The following is a 21,127-nucleotide window of genomic DNA, read 5'->3' as shown; positions in this document are numbered from 1 at the left end:
GTTAGGTCTCCCCTCAGCCTCCTCTATTGCAAAGAAAACAAACCTCGCCTACACAACCTTTGCTTGTAACTAAAATTCTCCAGTCCAGGCAACATTCTCATAAATCTTTGTATACTCTGTCGTGCGATCTCATCTTTCCGAACAGAACTGTAGCCTAACCAATGTTGATGCAGTTCTGGAATAACTTCCCAGCTCTTGTAATCTGCACCTCCTCTTGGCAAGTGTGCCTTCTTGTCCACCTTATTTACCTGTCTAACCACCATTGGGGGTCTGTGAGCATACACTCCAATGTTCCTTTACAATTCTCGATATCATACCATGATGTGGAGATGCTGGCGTTGGACTGGGGTGAGCACAGTAAGAAGTCTTACAACATCAGGTTAAAGTCCAAAAGGTTTGTTTCAAATCCCTAGCTTTCGGTGCACAGCTCCTTCCTCAGGTGAATGATGAGGTGGGTTTCAAAAACATATACATAGACAACAGCAATGATGCAAGACGATACTTTGAATGCGAGTCTTTGCAAGTAATTAAGTCTTTACAGGTCCATACAGAGCAACTGGAGAGAGGGATAATCACAGGTTAAAGAGGTGTGAATTATCTCAAGCCAGGGCAGTTGGTAGGATTTCGCAAGCCCAGACCAGATATTGGGGGGATGAATGTAATGCAACATGAATCCAAGGTCGCGGTTGAGGCCGTACTCCTGTGCAGAACTTGGCTATAGGTTTCTGCTCGGCGATTCTGCGTTGTGTGTCCTGAAGGCCGCCTTGGAGAACGCTGACCCGAATATCAGAGGCTGAATACCCTTGACTGCTGAAGTGTTACCCGACTGGAATGGAACATTCCTTTTTTTTTTTGATTAAACCAATTTTATTAAGACATTTTGGCACAATAAACAACAACAATATAAAACTGTGCAAAAAACAATCGTTATAGTGCAAGAAAATCAGCCCCCCTCCTACAAGGACCAGCCTAACTACCTCCTAATCTACGTTATCCTAACCCCTCCCCCCTGCTGACGATTAATTTTCCGTAAAGAAGTCGATAAATGGTTGCCACCTCCAGGCGAACCCTGACAGTGACCCTCTCAAAGCGAACTTAATTTTCTCCAGACCGAGAAAACTCGCCATATCTGATAGCCAGGCCTCCGACTTTGGAGGTTTTGAGTCCCTCCATACCAGGAGAATTCGTCGCCGGGCTACCAGGGAAGCAAAGGCCAGAACGTCAGCCTCTCTCTCCCCCTGGACTCCCGGGTCCTCCGAAACCCCAAAAATAGCCACCTCTGGACTCATCACCACCCCTGTTTTCAGTACCCGGGACATAACATAGCTGCTTGTGGGCAGCACGGTAGCATTGTGGATAGCACAATTGCTTCACAGCTCCGGGGTCCCAGGTTCGATTCCGGCTTGGGTCACTGTCTGTGCGGAGTCTGCACATCCTCCCAGTGTGTGCGTGGGTTACCTCCGGGTTCTCCGGTTTCCTCCCACAGTCCAAAGATGCGCAGGTTCGGTGGATTGGCCATGATAGTGTCCAAAATTGCCCTTAGTGTTGGGTGGGGTTACTAGGTTATGGGGATAGGGTGGAGGTGTTGACCTTGGTTAGGGTGCTCTTTCCAAGAGCCGGTGCAGACTCGATGGGCCGAAAGGCCTCTTTCTGCACTGTAAATTCTATAAAATAACATCCGCAGACCCCTGCCAGTACCTCCTGAGTTTTGGACATGCCCAAAACATGTGGACAGGGTTCGCCGCCCCTCCTGAACATCTGGCGCACCTGTCCTCTAATCTGAAAAATTTACTCATCCAGGCCATTGTCATGTGGGTTCGGTGGACGACCTTGAATTGAATCAGGCTGAGCCTCGCGCATGTTGCGGTCGCATTTACTCTTCTCAACGCCTCTGCCCATAAGCCCTCTTCTATCTCACCCCCGAGCTCCTCTTCCCACTTAAGCTTCAGCTCCTCGGTCTGTGACTCCTCCACTCCCACAAGTTCTTTATATATATCCGAGACCCTCCCCTCCCCCACCCATCCACTGGACCCTACCTGTCCTGGATCCCCCTGAGTGGCAGGCATGGGAAGGACGGATTCTCTGCGTAGAAAGACCCACACCTGCAAGTACCTGAACTCATTCCCTCTTGCCAGCCCAAATTCCTCCTCTAACGCCCACATGCTCGGGAAGCTCCCTTCCAAGACCAAATCCCCCATCCTCTCAATCCCCGCCCTCCGCGATGCTCGGAACCCGCCATCCACATTCCCCAGGGCGAACCGGTGATTGTCGCAAATTGGGGACCAAACCGATGCTCTCACTCTCTTTCTCTCCCCCCCCCCCCCCCCCCCCCCCCCATGGGGCTGGTGGAGTACCGTGCCGGCAGGAGCCGTATCCAGGGCTGCCAATATGGTCCCCCTGCACGTTGCGGCCTCCATTCGCCCCCAAACCGAACCCACACCCACCATCCACTTCCTTATCATAGCTATGTTGGCCCCCTAGTAGTAATTACTAAAGTTTGGCACGCCAGCCCCCCTTCCCCGTGGTTCCTCTCGAGTATCACCCTCTTCACCCGTGGGGACTTTCCCGCCCACACAAATCCCATAATCATTTTATTAACCTTGAAGAAAGACCGCGGAATGAAAATGTGGAGACAATGGAAAACGAACCGGAATCTCGGGAGGATCGTTATTTTAACCGTCTGCACTCCCCCCGCTAGTGTCAGTGGGAGCACATCCCACCTCCGGAACTCAGCCCTCATTTGCTCCACCAACCGAGATAAGTTCAACTTGTGCAGACAGCCCACGCCACCTGTATCCCTAAGTATCTAAAGCTGTCCCCTACTAGCCTGAACAGCAGCCCCCTCAACCTACCCTCCTGACCCCTTGCATGGCCTGCAAACAACTCACTTTGCACCCTAAGAACCGGCCGAATTCCTTCAGGGTTCCCATGATTTCATCCATCCCAGCCACTGGATCCGTGATGCATAAGAGCAGGTCGTCGGCGTACAATGAAACTCCTGTGTTCCACCAGCCCCTAGAAGCTCTTAGGGCAATTGCCGGTGGCTCTATTGCTTACGCAAACAGGGGGGAGGAGGGGATACCCCTCCCTTGTCCCATGGTACAGTCTGAAATAGTCAGATGTCGTCCTGTTCATCCTCACACTCGCCTCCGGAGCTTGGTACAACAGTCTGACCCAGTCGATAAAGCCCTCCCCAACCCAAATCGTCCCAGCACCTCCCATAGATAGTCCCACTCAACCCGGTCAAAAGCCTTCTCGGCATCCATTGCCACAACTACCTTTACCTCCCTACTCTCCGGGGGCATCATGATCACATTCAGCAGCCTTCTTAGGTTAGCCACCAGCTACTTGCCCTTGACGAACCCGGTTTGATCTTCCATATTGACGTCTGGCACACAGTCCTCAATCCTAGCCGCCAAGAGCTTGACCAGAATGTTAGCATCTACGTTGAGCATAGAGATCGGCCTATAGGACCCACATGCCTCTGGCTCTTTGTCCCGTTTCAATATCAGGGAGATGGTGGCCTGTGACATCGTCGGGGGTAACACCCCTCTGTCTCTTGCCTCATTAAAAACCCTAACCCCACTATCTCGGAGAGCTTTTTGTAAAACTCCACCGGATACCCATCCAGCCCCGGGACTTTACCCGATTGCATGGCCCTCAAGCCCCTCAATATTTCTTCAGTCCTGACCGGGGGCCCCAACCCATCTACCAATCCTCTGCCCACTTTTGGGAAGGTCAGTCCATCCAGAAAGCGCCTCATCCCCTCCCGCCCCAGGGGGGGTTCCGAGGTGTAACGCTTGCTATAGAAGTCCCTGAACACCTTGTTCAGCCCTGCCGGATCCCCTACCTGTGTATGGAGTCAGTGCCTGAGTGCCTATGCCTTCCGAACTAGCACTCAAAAATACAAAACGTCAGGGAAAAAGGTCCAAAAGTCCGACCGGATAGAGAGCCACCAAATGTGCGACTTACTCCTCCATAGCCGCCACCGGAAGTCCCCGGAATGGAACATTCCTGCCTGGCAATTGTCGCGCGATGTCCGTTCATCCGTTGTCGCAGGGCCTGCATGGTCTCGCCAATGTACCACGCTTCGGGACATCCTTTCCCACAGCGTATGAGGTAGACAGCGTTGGCCGAGTCGCATGAGTATATACCACGTACCTGGTGAGTGGTGGGGAAGCAGAGTTCTACCCGGCACAAAACAGTTGATCCAAGAGTACGAGAGTAAACCTGATGGACCTAAGAAAAGAGGAAAATCTTTCTCATTTGGACGTAAAAATCTCCACTGGTCTGCTCCCCCCATCTCCATAAAGACCAGCCGAATAGAGGCTGGTCTGCCCCCCGAACCAGAGTCAGACGGTCCCACTCTGTATGGCAGTCCAGTACCTACTCCAAGGACCTACCCAAGATAGCCGCCAAATCCCCCATCAAACCAGAACAAAGAAATGTTTACATCCAGTGTCAGAACACTCACCCCTCCCACCCCTCTCCCTGCCAAACCCCAACCAAAACGGAAACAAAAGTTTTCAGCTCATGCTTAAAAGCCCCCACAGTATGAGCTGCAGATACTCCCATCCCTCTGCTGCAGTTAACTAACTATATAACCAGCAGGACCATCCCCACACAGAGTAATAAGCATAACAAAAAAAAAACATAATGGTAACCAGCCCCCACCCAAATCCAACTTTAATCGTTCCAGAAAATGAAAGAAACAAGAACAACACCCATCCCACAGTAAAATTCCAAAACGCCCAAAGAACACCCCACCAAATCCCAAAAATCACACTCCCATCCAGACAGGCGCATCTCTCAACCAATCCCAGTCCATGCTTCTGCACAAATGCCTCTGCCTCCTACAGAGCCACAAATCTTTCAATTCATAAGTCACTTCGAGGATGAGCTGGCTCTTTGAAGGAGTAGAAGATGTGTGTGAACGTTGCGGGGGGGGGGGGGGGGGGGGGTCTAATCACATTCATATGTTTTGGTCCTGTCCAAAGCTGGAGGATTACTGGAAGGAGGTGTTTAGGGTAATCTCTAAAGTGGTGCATGGGAAACTGGACCCGGGCCCTCGAGAGGCCATATTCAGGGTGTCAGACCAGGGTTGGAAACGGGCGCGGAGGCTGATGTTGTAGCCTTCGCACGAAGGCGGATCCTGTTAGGGTGGAGATCAACCTCTCCACCCTGTGCCCTGGCGTGGCGGGGGGTACCTGCTAGAATTCCTGACGCTTGAAAAGGTCAAACTTGAAGTGAGGGGAAGGATGGCGAGATTCTACAATTCATGGGCATTATTCATTATGCACTTTCGAGAATTGGATCACATTGAACATGAGGGGGGCTGGGAGGGTTGGGGGGGAGGGGGACTGTATGTGTTAATGGTGACTATGGGTGATTCCTGATTCCTCTTTGTCATCTGTTTATGTTAACATACGGGCTAATGTTTGGGATTTAGGTGGGAGGATGGGATCGTTGTTATTGATATGGGGATTGACATTACATTCGTTACTGATTATTGTTTATTGTTGGGTGTAAATTTGGGAGAAAATGTGAAAAAGGAGAATTTAAAAAAAATATATATATATTTTTTTTAAACTTGAAGTGCGCAGGATAAACCACACAAAATCGAACGTTGTTCCTATACATCGGGGCCTTGGGCTTGTTGAAGACTACATGTCTCATGGCCAGCTTTTCTCCAACATCCTGATAGACCCGCACAAGGCGACCCTGCCATCTGGAGTCTCGATCTTTTGCCCACCGCAGAACTCTTTCCTTTGAGAATTGAAAGCACACGATGATCACATGCAGTGGCTCACCAGGGGCTTCTGCCTCAACGACCTGTGGGCCCGATCCAGCTTGAGAGGGGATGTCAATTCCCCCTCCCCCAGCATCTTCCAAGGCAACTGCGGCATAAACTTTGTTGGATGCGACCCTCCAAGCCGTCTGGCAACCCAACAACCCTCAAGTTCTGCCCTCTGGAGCAATTTTCCAAATCGTCCATCTTGGCCCTTAATGTTTTGTTGTCACCGGCTACCGCAACATCTCCCCTTCCAGGGAGGTGATCTGGTCACTTTGCTGTGAAAGAGCCACCTCCACCTCCTTTAGCTCTGCACCCTGCACTTTTACCACTTCATCCGTTTTTGCCCAGGCCACGTGAGTAGTGGCATCGCCCACTCAACTGCTCTCTCATGGTCCTCTGAGACCTCCTGCTGTAGTTTCCTCGGTTCCCTTGTCAGGATGCCTGCAAGCATCTTTGCGGTTAGTGGAGTGGCCATCGTGCTGCAGCAGCCTCCGCCATTTTCTTAACAAAGCTCTTGAAGCCTCTTTAGTCGGACAACGATTCCTTAGTTCTTGCAGCCTAGTTTTGTATTTATTGGGAATTCCTTTGACATGGGATTCTTGACCCATCAAACTGACCAAATTCCACCCAAATCTCCTCTGAAAGTTCTCTGACTGGAGCCCCTCGTTTGCGACTGCTCTCTACATGTCATTACCGGAGGTCCCCCCGCGTGAGGTTTCTGAATTGGACGATGATTCTTTGCTTGCTGGCTTCTTCGACCTTTATTTCTTTGGCATTTCCATGATATGGGAACCTTATCCCATTAAATTATTTGAATTATCACCCCAATACCGTTCAAAAACCGGGCAGAAAAGGTAAACAAAGTGTCCAGGCGGGAGCTGCCTCGTGTGCGGCATGCTTTCTTCATATCGCCACCGGAAGCCAAAATACTCTGGTTTTGGTCTCCTGACTTAATATTTCCTTGTGGAACTTGGTAGATTATACCACGTGAAGTGCATTGGGACATTTTGCTACATTGAAAGTATATAAATGCAAGTTGAATTTGATAATGCTAGCTTCCAACAATGGAAATTTTCAATTTCCAAGTGCTTACACTACTTTAGAAAATTAGCAATTATTTGTAGAAAGATGATCTAGTTTCAGAGTATCCATCTAATTCTATGCTTATGTAAATATACTGGTTAAGCCTCCGAACTATCGATGTACAATTTTGGGTTATTCTGAAGGTACTGATTCCCTAATCTCCCCCATTTAAACTGGAAAAAAGTGTTCATGTAGCCTTATTGACAGAAGCCTCAATACTAGGTTAGTGCATGATCACTGTTGTGGGTGATGGGTGAAATAAATCTGTTTTCGTCCGGTTTTTAATTTCACGGGACCTTGGCCCTTACAGGTTTTTGACCAGTATGTAAAAACTAGAGCTGAAGAAGAGCGAAAGGAAAAGAAAAACAAGCTGCAACAATCAAAAGAGGACTTCAAAAAATTACTGGAGGATGCAAAGTTATCTCCCAGGTAGGTACTACTGGATTCTGTTTCAATGCAGTCTTTGAAGCTCCTGTGTCTCCTTGCCTTTTTTACAGTGACGTGTGTGAGTTGTCACATAAAATTTGTTTTCAGAGATATTTTGTCAGATCACTCCTGTGGAATTTTAAGGACCCTGAAGGACATGCCACTGTGGGAATTTACAGTTTACTTTTTAAGCACACTTGTTTTGTCTCTAATTTTTGGGGATTGGAGTTCGCCGTACTTAACCGAGGTGTTTTTTAAAATCTACCTACTACAGTTGCTTTCAACCAAACTTTTACCACCATTTTGTGTACCAAGTTGGCACCTCTGTCACTCAGATGTTTGCTGAATTAGATTAGCTGTGTCCCTTCATCAGATCAACTCTTGGTGTCCGGCTCGAATAATGTTGAATTTAGTGCCGTTTGCAAGCCAGCCATCTCGCGTCCTTCCCAAAGTTGAATTGGTGGTACTTGTGATTGGGGATGGCTTCCCCTGTGAATGGCTTCCTCAGGCTGGATACTGTTGTCCACTCACTTTCTATGGTTAGGTGACTCTGGAACAGCTCCCATACTTATGTTCTGCCTAATTCTTCCCAAAAAATGCGGCAGCCTGTCACTAATGCCAGCGGAGCAGCTTTGGGATGAAGGTACCACTAACTGGCCATCAGATGAGAAAGTGGATATTTTCTACACCTCTGTATCAAAGGTTATCACAGATGGATGGAAGTTATTGCCCCAAAATTTCCTTTCCTGTTTAACTTCTGAGTTTATACTGGTGTTCAGTACATCATAAAATGCCTGTGAGAAATGAAATTCATTTGCATTAGTGGATGCCAAAGCCCTTCATTTACAAGTTTTCAGATTTTGTCATGTCCTATAACCTTTTGGTAGGTAATAGCATTCCACGGAGAATATCTTGAGCTTTCTTCACAATTCAAGGCGTATTGTGAAATTGAAGAAGTGTTCTGAGTTATAATAGTCCTGGATGACTCAATTTTTCATCAATAAAATGGGACATAATTAAAATGTAAAGATTAAGTTGGATTAAACTCAATTGAGATTGATGCCTCTAAAAGGATTAGCATAATATTATCTCTAGAATTAGTGTTCCTAAATTGTGTGAAGCATGTGTGAGACTGATGGCTGTGCCTTGGAGAATTGGGACTAATGGGTTTAATAGATGTTGTGAGTCCCAAACGATATTGTGGGAGAAGGCCATCCAGCCACCGCTGTGAACTCTTGTGCCAGCTGAGAAAATAGAATAGCTTTGTTGCAGTGCAACAGCAACAACTTGCATTTATATAGCACCTTTAGTGTAGAAAAACATCTCATGGTACTTCACAGGAGACATAAGACAGCATAATCTTCGAAGTAGATCTAGGCTGACTGAAAGCGAATCCAGGAAAACCAACGTTGTGAGAATTCACTGCCCCAGAGGGTGGCACAGTGGTTAGCAGTGCTGCCTCATAGTGCCAGGGACCTGGGTTTGATTCCGACCTTGGGTGACTGGAGTTTGCACGTTCTCCCTGTGTCTGTGTGTGTTTCCTCCGGGTGCTGTGGTTTCCTCCCACAGTCCAAAGATGTGCAGGTTCGGGGCAGCACGGTGGAGCAGTGGGTTAGCCCTGCTGCCTCACAGCGCCGAGATCCCAGGTTCCATCCCGGCTCTGGGTCACTGTCTGTGTAGAGTTTGCACATTCTCCCCGTGTTTGCGTGGGTTTCGCCCCCATAACCCAGAGATGTGCATGGTAGGTGGATTGGCCACGCTAAATTGCCCCTTAATTGGAAAAAATTAATTGGGTACTCTACATTTAAAAAAAGAAAATAATTTTAAAAACGATGTGCAGGTTCGGTGGACTGGCCACGCTAAATTGCTCCTTAGTGTCCAGAAGGATAGGTGAGGTTCCGGGGTTGGGGTGCTCTTTCGGAGTGTCGGTGCTGAATTGATGGGCTGAATGGCCTGCTGCACTGTAGGATTTCTATGATTTTTTGATGGTTGCAGATGCCAAGTCGATTGAAATGTTAAGGAGGGAAATAATCTTTCTTATTTTCACAAGTAGGCTTACATTAACACTGCAGTGAAGTTACTGTGAAAATCCCCTAGTAGCCACATTCTGGCGCTGTTCGGGTACATGGAGGAAGAATTCAGAATATCCAAATCACCTAACAGCACGTCTTTCGGGACTTGCGGGAGGAAACAGGAGCACCCGGAGGAAACCCACGCAGACACAGGGAGAACGTGCAGACTCTGCACAGACAGTGACCCAACCCGGGAATCGAACCCGGGACCCTGGTGCTGTGAAGCAACAGTGCTAACCACTGTGCTGCCGTGCCACCCCTAATTGATGGGGAATCAAGGGATGTGGAAAAAAGGCAGCATATAGCTATGGTCAAGCTGCTATAACTAAAAAGGTGACGGAGCAAGTTTGATTGGCCAAATTCCCCTCTGGTGTATTTATACCCGTTCCAAATCTCTTCGTTTCCGAATTGCAAATACTTCCCAACTTTTGATTTCTAGATCCACATTCAGTGACTTTGCTGCCAAATATGGCAAAGACTCCAGATTCAAAGCTATTGAAAAGATGAAGGATCGGGAAAGCATGTTTATCGAGTTTATTACCAGTGTGAGGAAGCGAGAGAAAGAAGATTCGAAGAGTCGGACAGAGAAGGTAAGGTGGTTGTAGTTCCAGTGGAGTGAGTGGTGGGAGTGCGAATGTAAGGGACACCAGACTCTCCCAACAGAAACCATGCTAACCTAAATCTACCTTTTTTAATGAGTATTTGTATATTTCAGAGTGCACTTTTGTCTTTGTTGGGTTTCCTGGCAGCAGTTTTATCGTTTAAGGGGGAAAAAAATCCACAGTATAAATCAGTGCGTATCAAAAATAAAGGTCATGTGTTAAAAATTAATGAGTTTTGAATGTCGTTTTGCCGTGGTGTCAAGAGCCCTGGGGGATTTGGTTTCCACTGGGATGCAGCTTGGTAGGGAGGAGGCATCAATAACATTACAATAGCAACACACTGCAGCCTTCCCATAAGTCCCTGTATGCTGTGCGAATGCAACTCTTTCAACCTCTGAAGCTTAATCATTTGTGACATATGCAACAGGAGAATGTTGAATAACTGCTATTCATGTCAATTTTGTCCATAAATTATATAAAGAATAAGTAACAAATGAACGTTAACATTTTTTATATTCTTTTTTAGAAGTCTTGACTGAAGCGACTTATAATGATTATGCTTTTCAGAGGGTAATATGTTAAATGGATTTGAAAATAGTAAATATATTGCTTAATTTAAATTTGAGTAGTACAGTAATGATTTTTTTACTTGTAAATGTTTTTATTTGAAAATGCATATTTATTTATATAATGTTTTCTTAAAAATTGTAACTTGTTGATCTTTGCATTTTGATGTTTTCTAAAACCCTTTTGTAACCATTTTATGTATTCTGTTTTATAACGAGAATAGTCTTTACAGTTTTGTGCTGTGCGGCCTATCAATCAGTTCAGTCTGACAGCTGTCAATCACTGACAAGCAAAGTATTATGGGAATCCCTAGTGAGGAAAGAATTGGTGTTTCTCTGTGTGGTGACTTTAGCCTCCCCGCAGCTCTGGTACTTTACATTTTTTTAGTTCTTTTCCTTGTGAAGTGAGAGTTGTGCCCAGAAATGTGTTAAGACAAAACAATCAAAAAAAATAGAAGATCTGGATAGAACCAGATCGTGTTCAACCTTTACCTTTTATTCTATTGCTAACTCTTGTAAAGGTATTTTAACTTGTGTTTCTATTTGTAATTAATCTTGTTATACTTTTAACAAGTTACAATATGTAATAGTATCGGAACTTGTTGTGAAGCTTTCTCAGTCTTCTCTGGGTCTTTGAACGTTGCACTAAAAGTGCGTTTCTCTAATTACTGAAACAAAAATGCTTTATTGAATTTACTTAGTGCTTCTTTCCCCCGTACCTTCTTTGCTCCCCTTCACACTCACTCTCTCTATATCTGAAGAACTGGAACATTGTAACAGATAGGAATAGTGTCGTTCATAGCTCACTCAGTGGCTTGGTTTGATGGGGCTGTGTGTAACTTGGCTGCAAATATGCTGAGCTCACTAATTTGTGACGGCAGTAGTGCTGCAATTTGCCTCAGTGCCCTGGAATGAGATGGGAGTGAAGAGCTGAAGTCCAGGATAATTCTCACTCCGAGACACACACAATCATTGGTTACAGCACAGCGGGAGGTCATTCTGTCAGTCATTTCAATGCCAGCTCTCTGTCAGAGCAGCTCAGCTAGTTGCCAGTCTTTTCCCTGTAGCTTTTTTTTCTTCACCACATAATCATCCGTTTACCTTTTGAAAGCCATGATTGAAGCTGCCCCACTATCAGGTAATGCTGTCATCCTGGCCAGTCCCCTTGTGTCAAAAAGGGTTTTCCCTTTCCTTGCTTCGTTTATCAATTCTTAAAATGGTGTCCTGTTGTTTCCAATCTTCTCACCAATCAAACCAGTTTCCCCCTTTTTACTCTGTTCAGCCTGCTCATAAATTTAACTAAGGTCCCACAGCCCCAGATCCATTTTCATACTTATTTTAAGGCTATAAGAAATAGGATCTGGAGTCGAGCAGTTATCCCATCAAGTCTGTTCTGCAATATAGTCATAGCTGATCTTCTATCTCAACTCCATTTACTTACCCACTCCGCCTACAGGTTGATTCCCCGATAAAATCTACCAATCTCAATCTTAAATGTGTTCAACAATGAAGCATTCCCAATCCTCTGAGTAGACAATAGCAAAGTTTCACAATTACAAAAGCTGAAGAAATTACGCCTCAGCTCAGTCCTAAATTGTTTTCTGCTTATCCTGAAACTGTGTTTTGGATTCCCAGCCAGCAGAAACAACCTCTCAAGCCCCTTTAGTATCTTTGATGTTTAAGTGAAATCACTCCTCATTCTTGTAAACTCCAGAGAATATCGGTCCAATTTACTCAACATCATCATAGAACTAACCCTCTTATCCCAGGAACCACTATCATGTCCTACTCCCAAGGCAAGTCTTTCCTTCCTGAAATATGGAGACTGTAACTGCACATCGTACGTCAGTTGTGATCTCACCAAAGCTCTGTTGATTGTTGGTAGACTTCCTTATTATTAACTTCCATTCCCATTGCAATAAAGATGTCTTTTGGCTTCCTATTTACATGTTGTACCTGTATGCTAACTTATGTGTTTCTTGTACCAGTAAGCCCAACTCTTTCTAAACATCAACATTTGCATGTTTCACACCTTTTAAACATATTCTTACGACTAAAGTGAATGATTTCACACTTCCCACATTATACTCCATCTGCTACCTTGTTACCCACTCACTCAACCTGCCTGTTTCTTTGAAGCTTCTTAGTGTCCTTAGAAATCTCATTGTATTGCCTGAGAGCATTAGCCTCCTGATGGTAGCCAGCATTCCCTAGAAGTGTGGTTAGTGGGCCATCTGAGCACAGCCAAAATGTTTTCATGCAGTCAAATAACCACCAACATGAGCAGTTTAAGCTTTCCCACAAGGAGTGGCCACTTGGATCAGATACCCAATGCCCATGGAACCAGACCTCAAAAAGGTAGGCAACTTTGTGAGAGGGGAAGAGAAAATTAAGTGAGGGGGGGAAGAAGAGAGAGAGTGTATGGGGGAAGAAAGGGGGAAAACCTTACAATGTGTGGAAAAAAAATGACATGTGCCTGGTAGCTCACCAGGGCTGTAGGAATGTGGCAATGTGTTCCCTTCTGTTTCATGCAGGTTGGACCATTTTTAACATAATTAAACAAAGCAATGATTTTAATAACTAGTTAAAGCTTTGTATACCTGAGATAAACAATGGTCAGGATTTGATGGGCATAATGCACAGCATAAACAGCCTGAAACTTGCCACTAAACGGCCAACCTTGTTGTGAGGCACCTTGCTGGGGCTTAGTTCATTGCATATTGTGAGCACCTGACCTTGGGTGCTGAACAATGCCCCTTTCATTAGCACTGACATTCCCTCGCTTTGAGTGTAGAATTCACTGAGGAAGTGACATTAAACAAGTTCCCATTTGGCTCTCTAACACCAGCTGAGCTTGCCAATTGCATATTCCTTTTATCCCCATTCAGTTTTCAGTCTGTTGTTTCTTTTTTTTAATGTTTTTATTCTCCATTTTCACATTTTCCTTCAAAATTTACACCCCACGCACAAACAGTAAACGGTAACAAATACAAAATCAATCCCCTTAACAATACCATCCTCCCACCACCCCAAACAACGGCCCACCTGTCAATATATGCATCCAATAAAACAAACCCTCCCACGGTGGCAACAAAAAAACAAAGGAGAAAAAGGGGTCCGGGACAGCCCATGGTCACCATTGACTTATAGAGTCCACTCACCCCCCCCCCTTACACTCAACGCACCTCTGAAAGAGTACCGTACATGATACCCAAGAGTTGTACCCCCCCCCCCCCCCCCCAACATCTCCAACTCCTCCCGTCCACTGCCTCTTGTAAAACTCCTCCCCCCAACCTCTGTTCCTCCCCCCAACTTTCCACCCCGGCAAGACCACTCGGACCCTGTTCAGCCAGGCTCCGATGGCTGCAGCCCCTCCCCCCACCTCACTCCTGTTCACTGGCCGGCTTAAACCAGCCAACGTGGAGGCCCCCGCCCGGGTCCCTTTCCCCCTTGCCCGGCCCTAGGAAAGCCCAGAAATCCCCTTTTAGCACACAAACCCCGCATATCCACCTACACCCCAAAGAGCCCTCATTTTGATTGAAAGTCCCATCACTTGCCTTGTCCAAATATATACAACATTGGCTCCTTTAGCCCATACACCTACAGTGAAACAAAAAAGAAGAAAATACAGTCATGAGGTTACATCGGCACATGGCCATTTCTCAATATCTCAGTTCTGCCACAGTTCTTCTGCCTTCACAAACTCCTCCGCTGCTTCCGCCGTTCCAAAATAAAAGTCCCTGAGCTTGTAAGCCACCCTTAGCTTCGCTGGATATGCAATGCCGCACTGCACCTTGCTAATGTACAGTGCCCTCTTCACCCGGTTGAAGGCAGCCCACCTCCTCGCCAGCTCCACCGTAAAGTCCTGCATACACGTATACCAGCTCCAGCCCACTGCACCACCCGCTTCTGCTTGGCCCAGCTCAGGACCTTCTCCTTCACACTGTACCTACGGAAGCACAGAGTCACTACCCTTGGCTCATTAGCCTTTGGTACAGGCCTCCACGACTGATGAGCCCGATCCATTTCATATCGGAAGGGATCCTCCGCCTCCCCCAATAGTTTCACCAGCATCGCGGCAAAATACTCAGTCGGCCTCGGTCCTTCAGCTCCTTCGGGCAGCCCCACAATCCTCAAATTCTGTCGCCTGGATCTGTTTTCCAGGTCTTCCATTTTTCCTCGCAGATCCTTGTTAATGTCCATCACCTTCCGCATCTTCTTCCCCATCGAGGCAAGTTGATCACCGTGCTGCAATACCGTCTCCTCCACTTCCTTCAGCGCCTCCCCTTGCTCTCGCACCTCCGCCACTGCGCTCGCCACTGCCTTCGTCACCGGGGAAATCGCCTCCTCCACCAGCGCACTCAAAACCTCTCTCATCTCCTTCCTCATTGGCTCCATGTATTTTGTAAACTGCCTTTCGAATTCCGCAGCCATCACCGTAGTTATTTCTTCAGCCGTAAGCAATGCGGCCTCCCCGGTGCTCCAGCCTTCATTTTCCTTGGTGACCCCGCGGTGACCTTTCCACTCCCCGACGGACCTTCAGCTGTTTTCCTTACGGACGTTCTTTTGCTCACCCTCGACATTTTTCTTCACTGTGCCTTCACTCTGCCCCCTCTGTGCCTTCTCCCTGCTTTTGCCACCTCTGTGGACCCTGGGACCGGGCTTAAAGCCCCGAAAATGCCGTTCCCGAACGGGAGCCCTCCATTGTGCGGCCGCCTCCCGCCCACCGTCACTGGAAGTCCAGTCTGTTATTTCTAATGTATAAGAGCAACTTTATTTCTGAAGTATCCTCTTGTTGAAATAACCTTGAAACTTAATGTGGAAAAATGGTTGGAATTGTGTTACCAGTATGATCCAACATATTCAGTAAGTGTGAGAGGATCTCATTCTGCTCTACCTGCAAAAAAAAAAACTTTGTTTAGTTTTTTTTAATAAGTGCCTGGATGGAGACAGAAATTTGGTTAAATGCATTACAATTATTTAGCATTACAGCGCCAGGGACATGTGTTCGATTCTGTCCTTGGGTGACCCTGGAGTTTGCACGTTCTCCCCATGTCTGCGTGGGTTTCCTCTGGGTGCTCTGGTTTTCTCCCACAGTCCAAAAATGTGCACATTCGGTGAATTGCCCATGATCAATGTGTGGGGTTACAGGGATGGGCCTAGGTTGAGTGCTCTTTTGGAGGGTCAGTGCAGGCTGGATGGGCCGAATTGCCTCCTCCTAAACCATATGGATTCTATGATTACATTATGTAGTTTCAATAGGGGTGGAAAGCGCTGAATCAGTTGACAATTTAACTATGCGTATTGTTATGGGAGAGGTGTTTTCAGAACCCCAAAATGTATCATGGAGTTCAACCAACCCCCCCCTTTAATCGATTGTTGCTTTTGAAGCACACGGCTTGTTCCCCAGATGTAGTATTACAATTATGGACACGTGGTTTTTAAAACAAAACAATGTTTATTCCATGAACTCAAATTAATCTTTTAAATAAACATTGGATCTCTTAACACCCCTTACTTCAAAGATAACCCCGAAAATAATACAACACTACCCAATCCTGCAAACTGTTTCTTTACACATCCAAAAGACTTAACAAATCCTTCAACCAGAAGCACATTAGATTTATATTCAATACTGAGACCTTTTTACAGTATAGACTCAGCAAGCTTCACACATCCGTATACTGATTATATGCTTAGTTTAAAATACAAATAAGTAATTACCTTAGCTGGTCGTTATATACAAATTTCAATGATGTAGACTGCATTGAAGTTGGTGTGTCAATTTAATCTTGCATTTAAAGCCACCAGTACTTTAAAATCAGCCACAATGTTCATAGCATTTAAAGCATAGATTGATTTTAAATGTTTATTTTTATATCTATGTCATGTTTTTAAAAATCTGTTTCCACTAGTTGTGGATTTATACAAACTAATTGTGCAGCTATTTTTGAGCTTTTTAATTTGTGATGAATCTCAGACATTTTGTATACAAATTGCCTGAAGTTACTGTATTGGTATTTTAACTTCAAAATTATCCATAAAGAAAGGAAATTATATTTTTCCAGTCCATTTTTATGGAAGTGGATCATCTGAAAGTGGTGTCCCATCACAGAACTTGTTTTAGTCCAAACACAGAAATGAATATTTAATATGTAATTGATTGAACTTAGTTAATTTTAATAATCAGTTTGGAAGGTTTTACTTAAGGGACAAGCAGTATGCCCTTCAAAACGGGATGATCACTGGTTTGAAACCCTTTGGTACCCTGATGCTGTCTATCTGCTGCTGTCCGTCATTCAGTGAGCTTTCTGTCTCTGGCTGCCAGCTGAAGCACCCCGTCTTGAGTGGTGCAGCATTCGGCCCAACTTCACTATGTTGTAACTTTGGACCCTGGAGCAGTATTGATTGGCATTGTGGAACATTCCACTGACTAAACTACTGCACATGGTGCCAGTGGAATAGGCTGAGGTAGTTTGAGAAATTAAGTCGTCCAATATGTTTTTTTTTAATGTATAAAATGAATGCATTGGCAGCAACACAGAAATCCACAAGATATTTTACAAAGGGCAACTCAGTAGTGCTAAAACTGATTTACTGTTAATGTGATAGGATTTGATTAAACTATAAATACCCTGCCCCCTAAAAAACTACGTATAGTTCTATAAAATACAAATTAGTATTCCATGCCATGAGGCATATTTTATTAAGTTATTATTTGAGTGTGGAGGGTGTATTCACTTTCCTTCAGTGTGAGGTAAGTGAGTAATGCAGTGGTGACTAAAATAACACAATTGCAAAGCTGCTTCCTGACTTGGATTTGCTCTTCATTTCTCCCCTCATCAACTCCTCTATCCAACTCAATACTGAGCAGATAAAGGGCAACTTCTTTGACATGCTGTCTGAGCACCACCTGGACAGTCAGTTACGCTGGAGCAAAGTGAAGGAGAAATTTGAGAGTGACTCACGCTACAAAGCTGTGGATAGCTCTGGGCTAAGGGAGGATTTCTTTAAGCAGTATATGGAGAAACTAGCCAAGGTAAGCAGTTGTGCATTGAAAAGTGTACAAGCATGGCCCTCCATTGACTCGGTGGAGCATTGCAGGTGTGTCGCTGAGCCATGTAGACCAGCAGTGGTCTTGACAGACTCAGCAGCTATCAGCAAATATTGTTGTTGTTTTCCTTCCATAGGCTTACAATAGTGAGCTTTACTGTTCCTGACAGTGATCACTCGTGTTAAATAAATTTCAGATGTATAGACATGGACAGGATTGAGCTGTCCAAAGCCACCAATATTCATATGAAGCGTAGCTTGGTAGTACAGAACTTGAATATTGCTGAAAGATGTATTGCCAAAGCTTTTGTCTTGCATTCATCAAGTGTCAGGGTCCCAGGTTCGATTCCCGGTTTGGATCACTGTCTGTGTGGAGTCTGCACGTACTCCCTGTGTCTGCGTGGGTTTCCTCCAGGTGCTCCGGTTTCCTCCCACATGTCCCCAAAGACGTTCTTTTAGGTAATTTGGACATTCTGAATTCTCCCTCTGTGTACCCAAACAATTGCCGAAATGTGGCGACTATGGGGCTTTTCACAGTAACTTCATTGCAGTGTTGATGTAAGCCTACTTGTGACAATAAAGATTATTATTAAAAAAAGAAAGCCAAATTTCAAGCAATCAATTTGTACTACAAGTGACAAGATTATTGATTGGTTGGCAAGTAGATTGGCTGGGGCACTGTAATGGAGAAAGCAATAGGGGACAATAGGCACTCCAAGCTCCCGAGGAATTCTTTAAATAAAAAGGTGCAAGGCTTGAACATATTCCTTTTGTTTGCAGAGAATGGGTCTTTGTGTATGCAGGTGTGTCACTTCTAGCAAATGAACCATGTTACTAGCTTGACTTATCTTAAATTGGGGTTTGTTAGTGTAGCTGTTTGTGCACTCAATTGTTCAGGGATTGCCGTTCAATTGTGTAATCAAGTGTAACAGGAGAGGTTTTATTTGGGTTTTGCAAGCGCAGTCACGTTGAATATGGCCGAAACTCTGCCTATTACGAGCAACTAAAGGAACATGCTGTTTGATTCGCTTGGGTGATGTACCCGACAAGACTTTGAAATTCACACGCAACTTTGCTCAACTGCATGGTAGGCAGATTGTGTTTTTGGACTCCCTACAAAACTAAACATTTACTGTTAAATGCAGTTCCACGATGGGCAACATTTGCTGAACAATCCTGAGTGCACTAATCGCTACACTAACAATTAAAGATAATTAGTCGAGCTCAAAATGCAGCTCATTTGCATCTGCTAGAAGCAACATGCATTCATTTGCAGGTACCAGTTTTCTGCAAACAAAAGGAATGTGTTCAAGCTTTTGTACCTTTCTTGAATTACCTGGGAGTTTGTGGAGTCAATAGTTTCCTGTTGCTTTCTCCATGGCAGCACCTCAGTCAATCAGAGTTGACTTGCCAACCAATCCTCCTGTAGGAAAATTATTGTGATTGTTTGAAATTTGGCATTCTTCTGCTTGCCCTAATAAGTACAAGATGAAAAACGTTGGCAACATGTCTCTTCAGCGTTATTCATATGAGGAATGATCATTGGGGTGAGGTACTGAAGGATGACGGGTAGCTGTTTATGGATTGTGAGCTAATGAAGATCACCTAGAAGAGGAGAAAGGGATTTTTTTTAAAAAGTCAAGCAAAGTCATTTTTAATTTTATTTTTGTATTTGTTCTTTGGTTACTTTTGTAGTATATGGTCACAATGCTGATGAATGCCGTGGTTTATGGATAATTCGGGATGCTACTTCCATTAGGTTGTTTTCATTGCCACCTATGTATTGATGGGTTTTGGATGAGTTGGCATATCTTTCAGAGTTACCTGAGTGACAGGGCCGAAGAATTGTTCCAGCAACAGATTGAAGTGCTTGCAGCAGGTGTTCCTATATAAGAATCTGCTAATAGCTACTTATCCCAGATCTGTATGGCATAAGCAGCAGCTTCACAGCATGCTTCAGACTTTCACATCCTGTACCTGTCAGAACCAGCAGGGAGGCAAAGAAAATGCAGCAATGGGACAGTGAAGAAAGAATTATGTTCATGCATTTAATTTACCTCTTGAGCATCTTAAATACTGACAAAAGCCTTTTTTTTGTAGCCTTGTGGTTTTCTGGATTGACTGGAGGGATTGGATCATCACTGTACAGGTACAGTGATAGTGTGGTTATGTTACTGATCTAGTAACCCAGAGACCATTCGTTTAAATATCATTGTAGCAGTTTAAGAGCTTGAATTGTGCGTTTTTCAATCAAGATCTTTTTTTTAATTGGTGCCTACAAAAGTAATAATGAAGTTGGTGGATTGTCATAAAATTGTTCCTTTTAATGACTTTACATATCCAACCTGAATGTCACTCCAGTCCCCACCAATGTGGTTGAATCTTAACTGCCTTGAAGTGATCTGGCATGCCGTCCAGTATTATCAAAACTGCTGCAAATAATTCAGTTCAGCAAGAAGGCCCATCACCACCTCCAGGCAACAGGAAACAGGCATTATATTTTGGTCTTGCCAGCTGTGGCACCCCATATCTTGAGAATGGTTTATTTAAAAGTCTGGCTGGTACAGTGTTGTCAGGATTTCTGTAAAGTACGGTAGTGTGTGCTCGTGTCTTTTTCATGCCTTGTCCATATCAACTGTGTCCAGTAGTACAACAACAGAATTTATTATTCAAAATGTTGGCTGCGTCTGGTGTTGATCACGGCTGGTGATGCAGAGCAATTTGCAGAAATAACTGAAGAACATCATCAAGAAGAGCATTGCATAGTACCAATGTATATTTGTTTCAATGTGAGTTTTCCTGTAGCTTTTAGGCACTTTTATGAGATGTTAGGTTAGTTGTTAACATTGTCTTAGATTGCACACTCTTTCCTGCCTGAATGTGCACTTCACACCACCTTTCATTTAACCTACTTATTTTTTAAAAATGTACATTTGTAGGAATAATTCTAATTAAAGTGAGATTTGTATAAAATTACTATGTAACCCCATTATCTTTCTCTCTCCCCACTTTGCCCCCTTGACAGCACATAGACTCCGATAAGGAGAAGGAATTGGAGCGCCAAGCACGAATAGAAGCAAGTTTGCGAGAGCGGGAAAGAGAGGTTCAGAAAGCTCGCTCAGAGCAGACTAAGGAAATCGATCGGGAACGTGAACAGCATAAAAGAGAGGAAGCCATCCAGAATTTCAAAGCCTTGTTGTCCGACATGGTAATAATCCTGTGTCTAAAGTTACAGCGTGTCACAGTAGTTAGCACTGCTGCCTCACAGCCTTCGAGACCCGGGTTGAATTCCAACCTTGGGTGACCATCTGTGTGGAGTTTTCACTTTCTCCCTGTGGTGCGTGGCTTTCCTCTGGGTGCTCCAGTTTCTTCCCACAGTCCAACGATGTGCAGGTTAGGTGGATTAACCACACTAAAATTGCCCCTTAGTGCCCAAAGATGTGCAGGTTAGGTGGGGTTCTGGGGTTAGGGCAGGAGAGTGGCCCTAGTTTTAGTGCTCTTTCTGAGGGTTGGTAGAGACTTTAGGGGGGG

The 21,127-nt window shown here is 45.0% G+C and overlaps 1 protein-coding gene across 7 annotated transcripts in view; it reads left to right on the top strand.

The window, feature by feature from the left end:
- Positions 1-21,127, top strand: part of tcerg1b (transcription elongation regulator 1b (CA150)) — a 171,781-nt gene that overhangs the window by 141,709 nt on the left and 8,945 nt on the right. For 6 of the 7 annotated variants that reach the window (XM_072511892.1, XM_072511896.1, XM_072511895.1 and 3 more), the window contains 4 exons: positions 7,188-7,306; positions 9,815-9,965; positions 17,418-17,582; positions 20,622-20,804. In XM_072511892.1, the coding sequence (XP_072367993.1) occupies positions 7,188-7,306; positions 9,815-9,965; positions 17,418-17,582; positions 20,622-20,804 (618 nt within the window). The remainder of the gene's footprint in view (positions 1-7,187; positions 7,307-9,814; positions 9,966-17,417; positions 17,583-20,621; positions 20,805-21,127) is intronic. The other variant, XM_072511898.1, reaches the window with a different exon arrangement.

This window comes from Scyliorhinus torazame, chromosome 7 (genome assembly GCF_047496885.1).
Source record: "Scyliorhinus torazame isolate Kashiwa2021f chromosome 7, sScyTor2.1, whole genome shotgun sequence".
In the NCBI taxonomy this organism is placed as follows: domain Eukaryota; kingdom Metazoa; phylum Chordata; class Chondrichthyes; order Carcharhiniformes; family Scyliorhinidae; genus Scyliorhinus; species Scyliorhinus torazame.
This window is presented reverse-complemented; position numbering and strand designations above follow the sequence as displayed.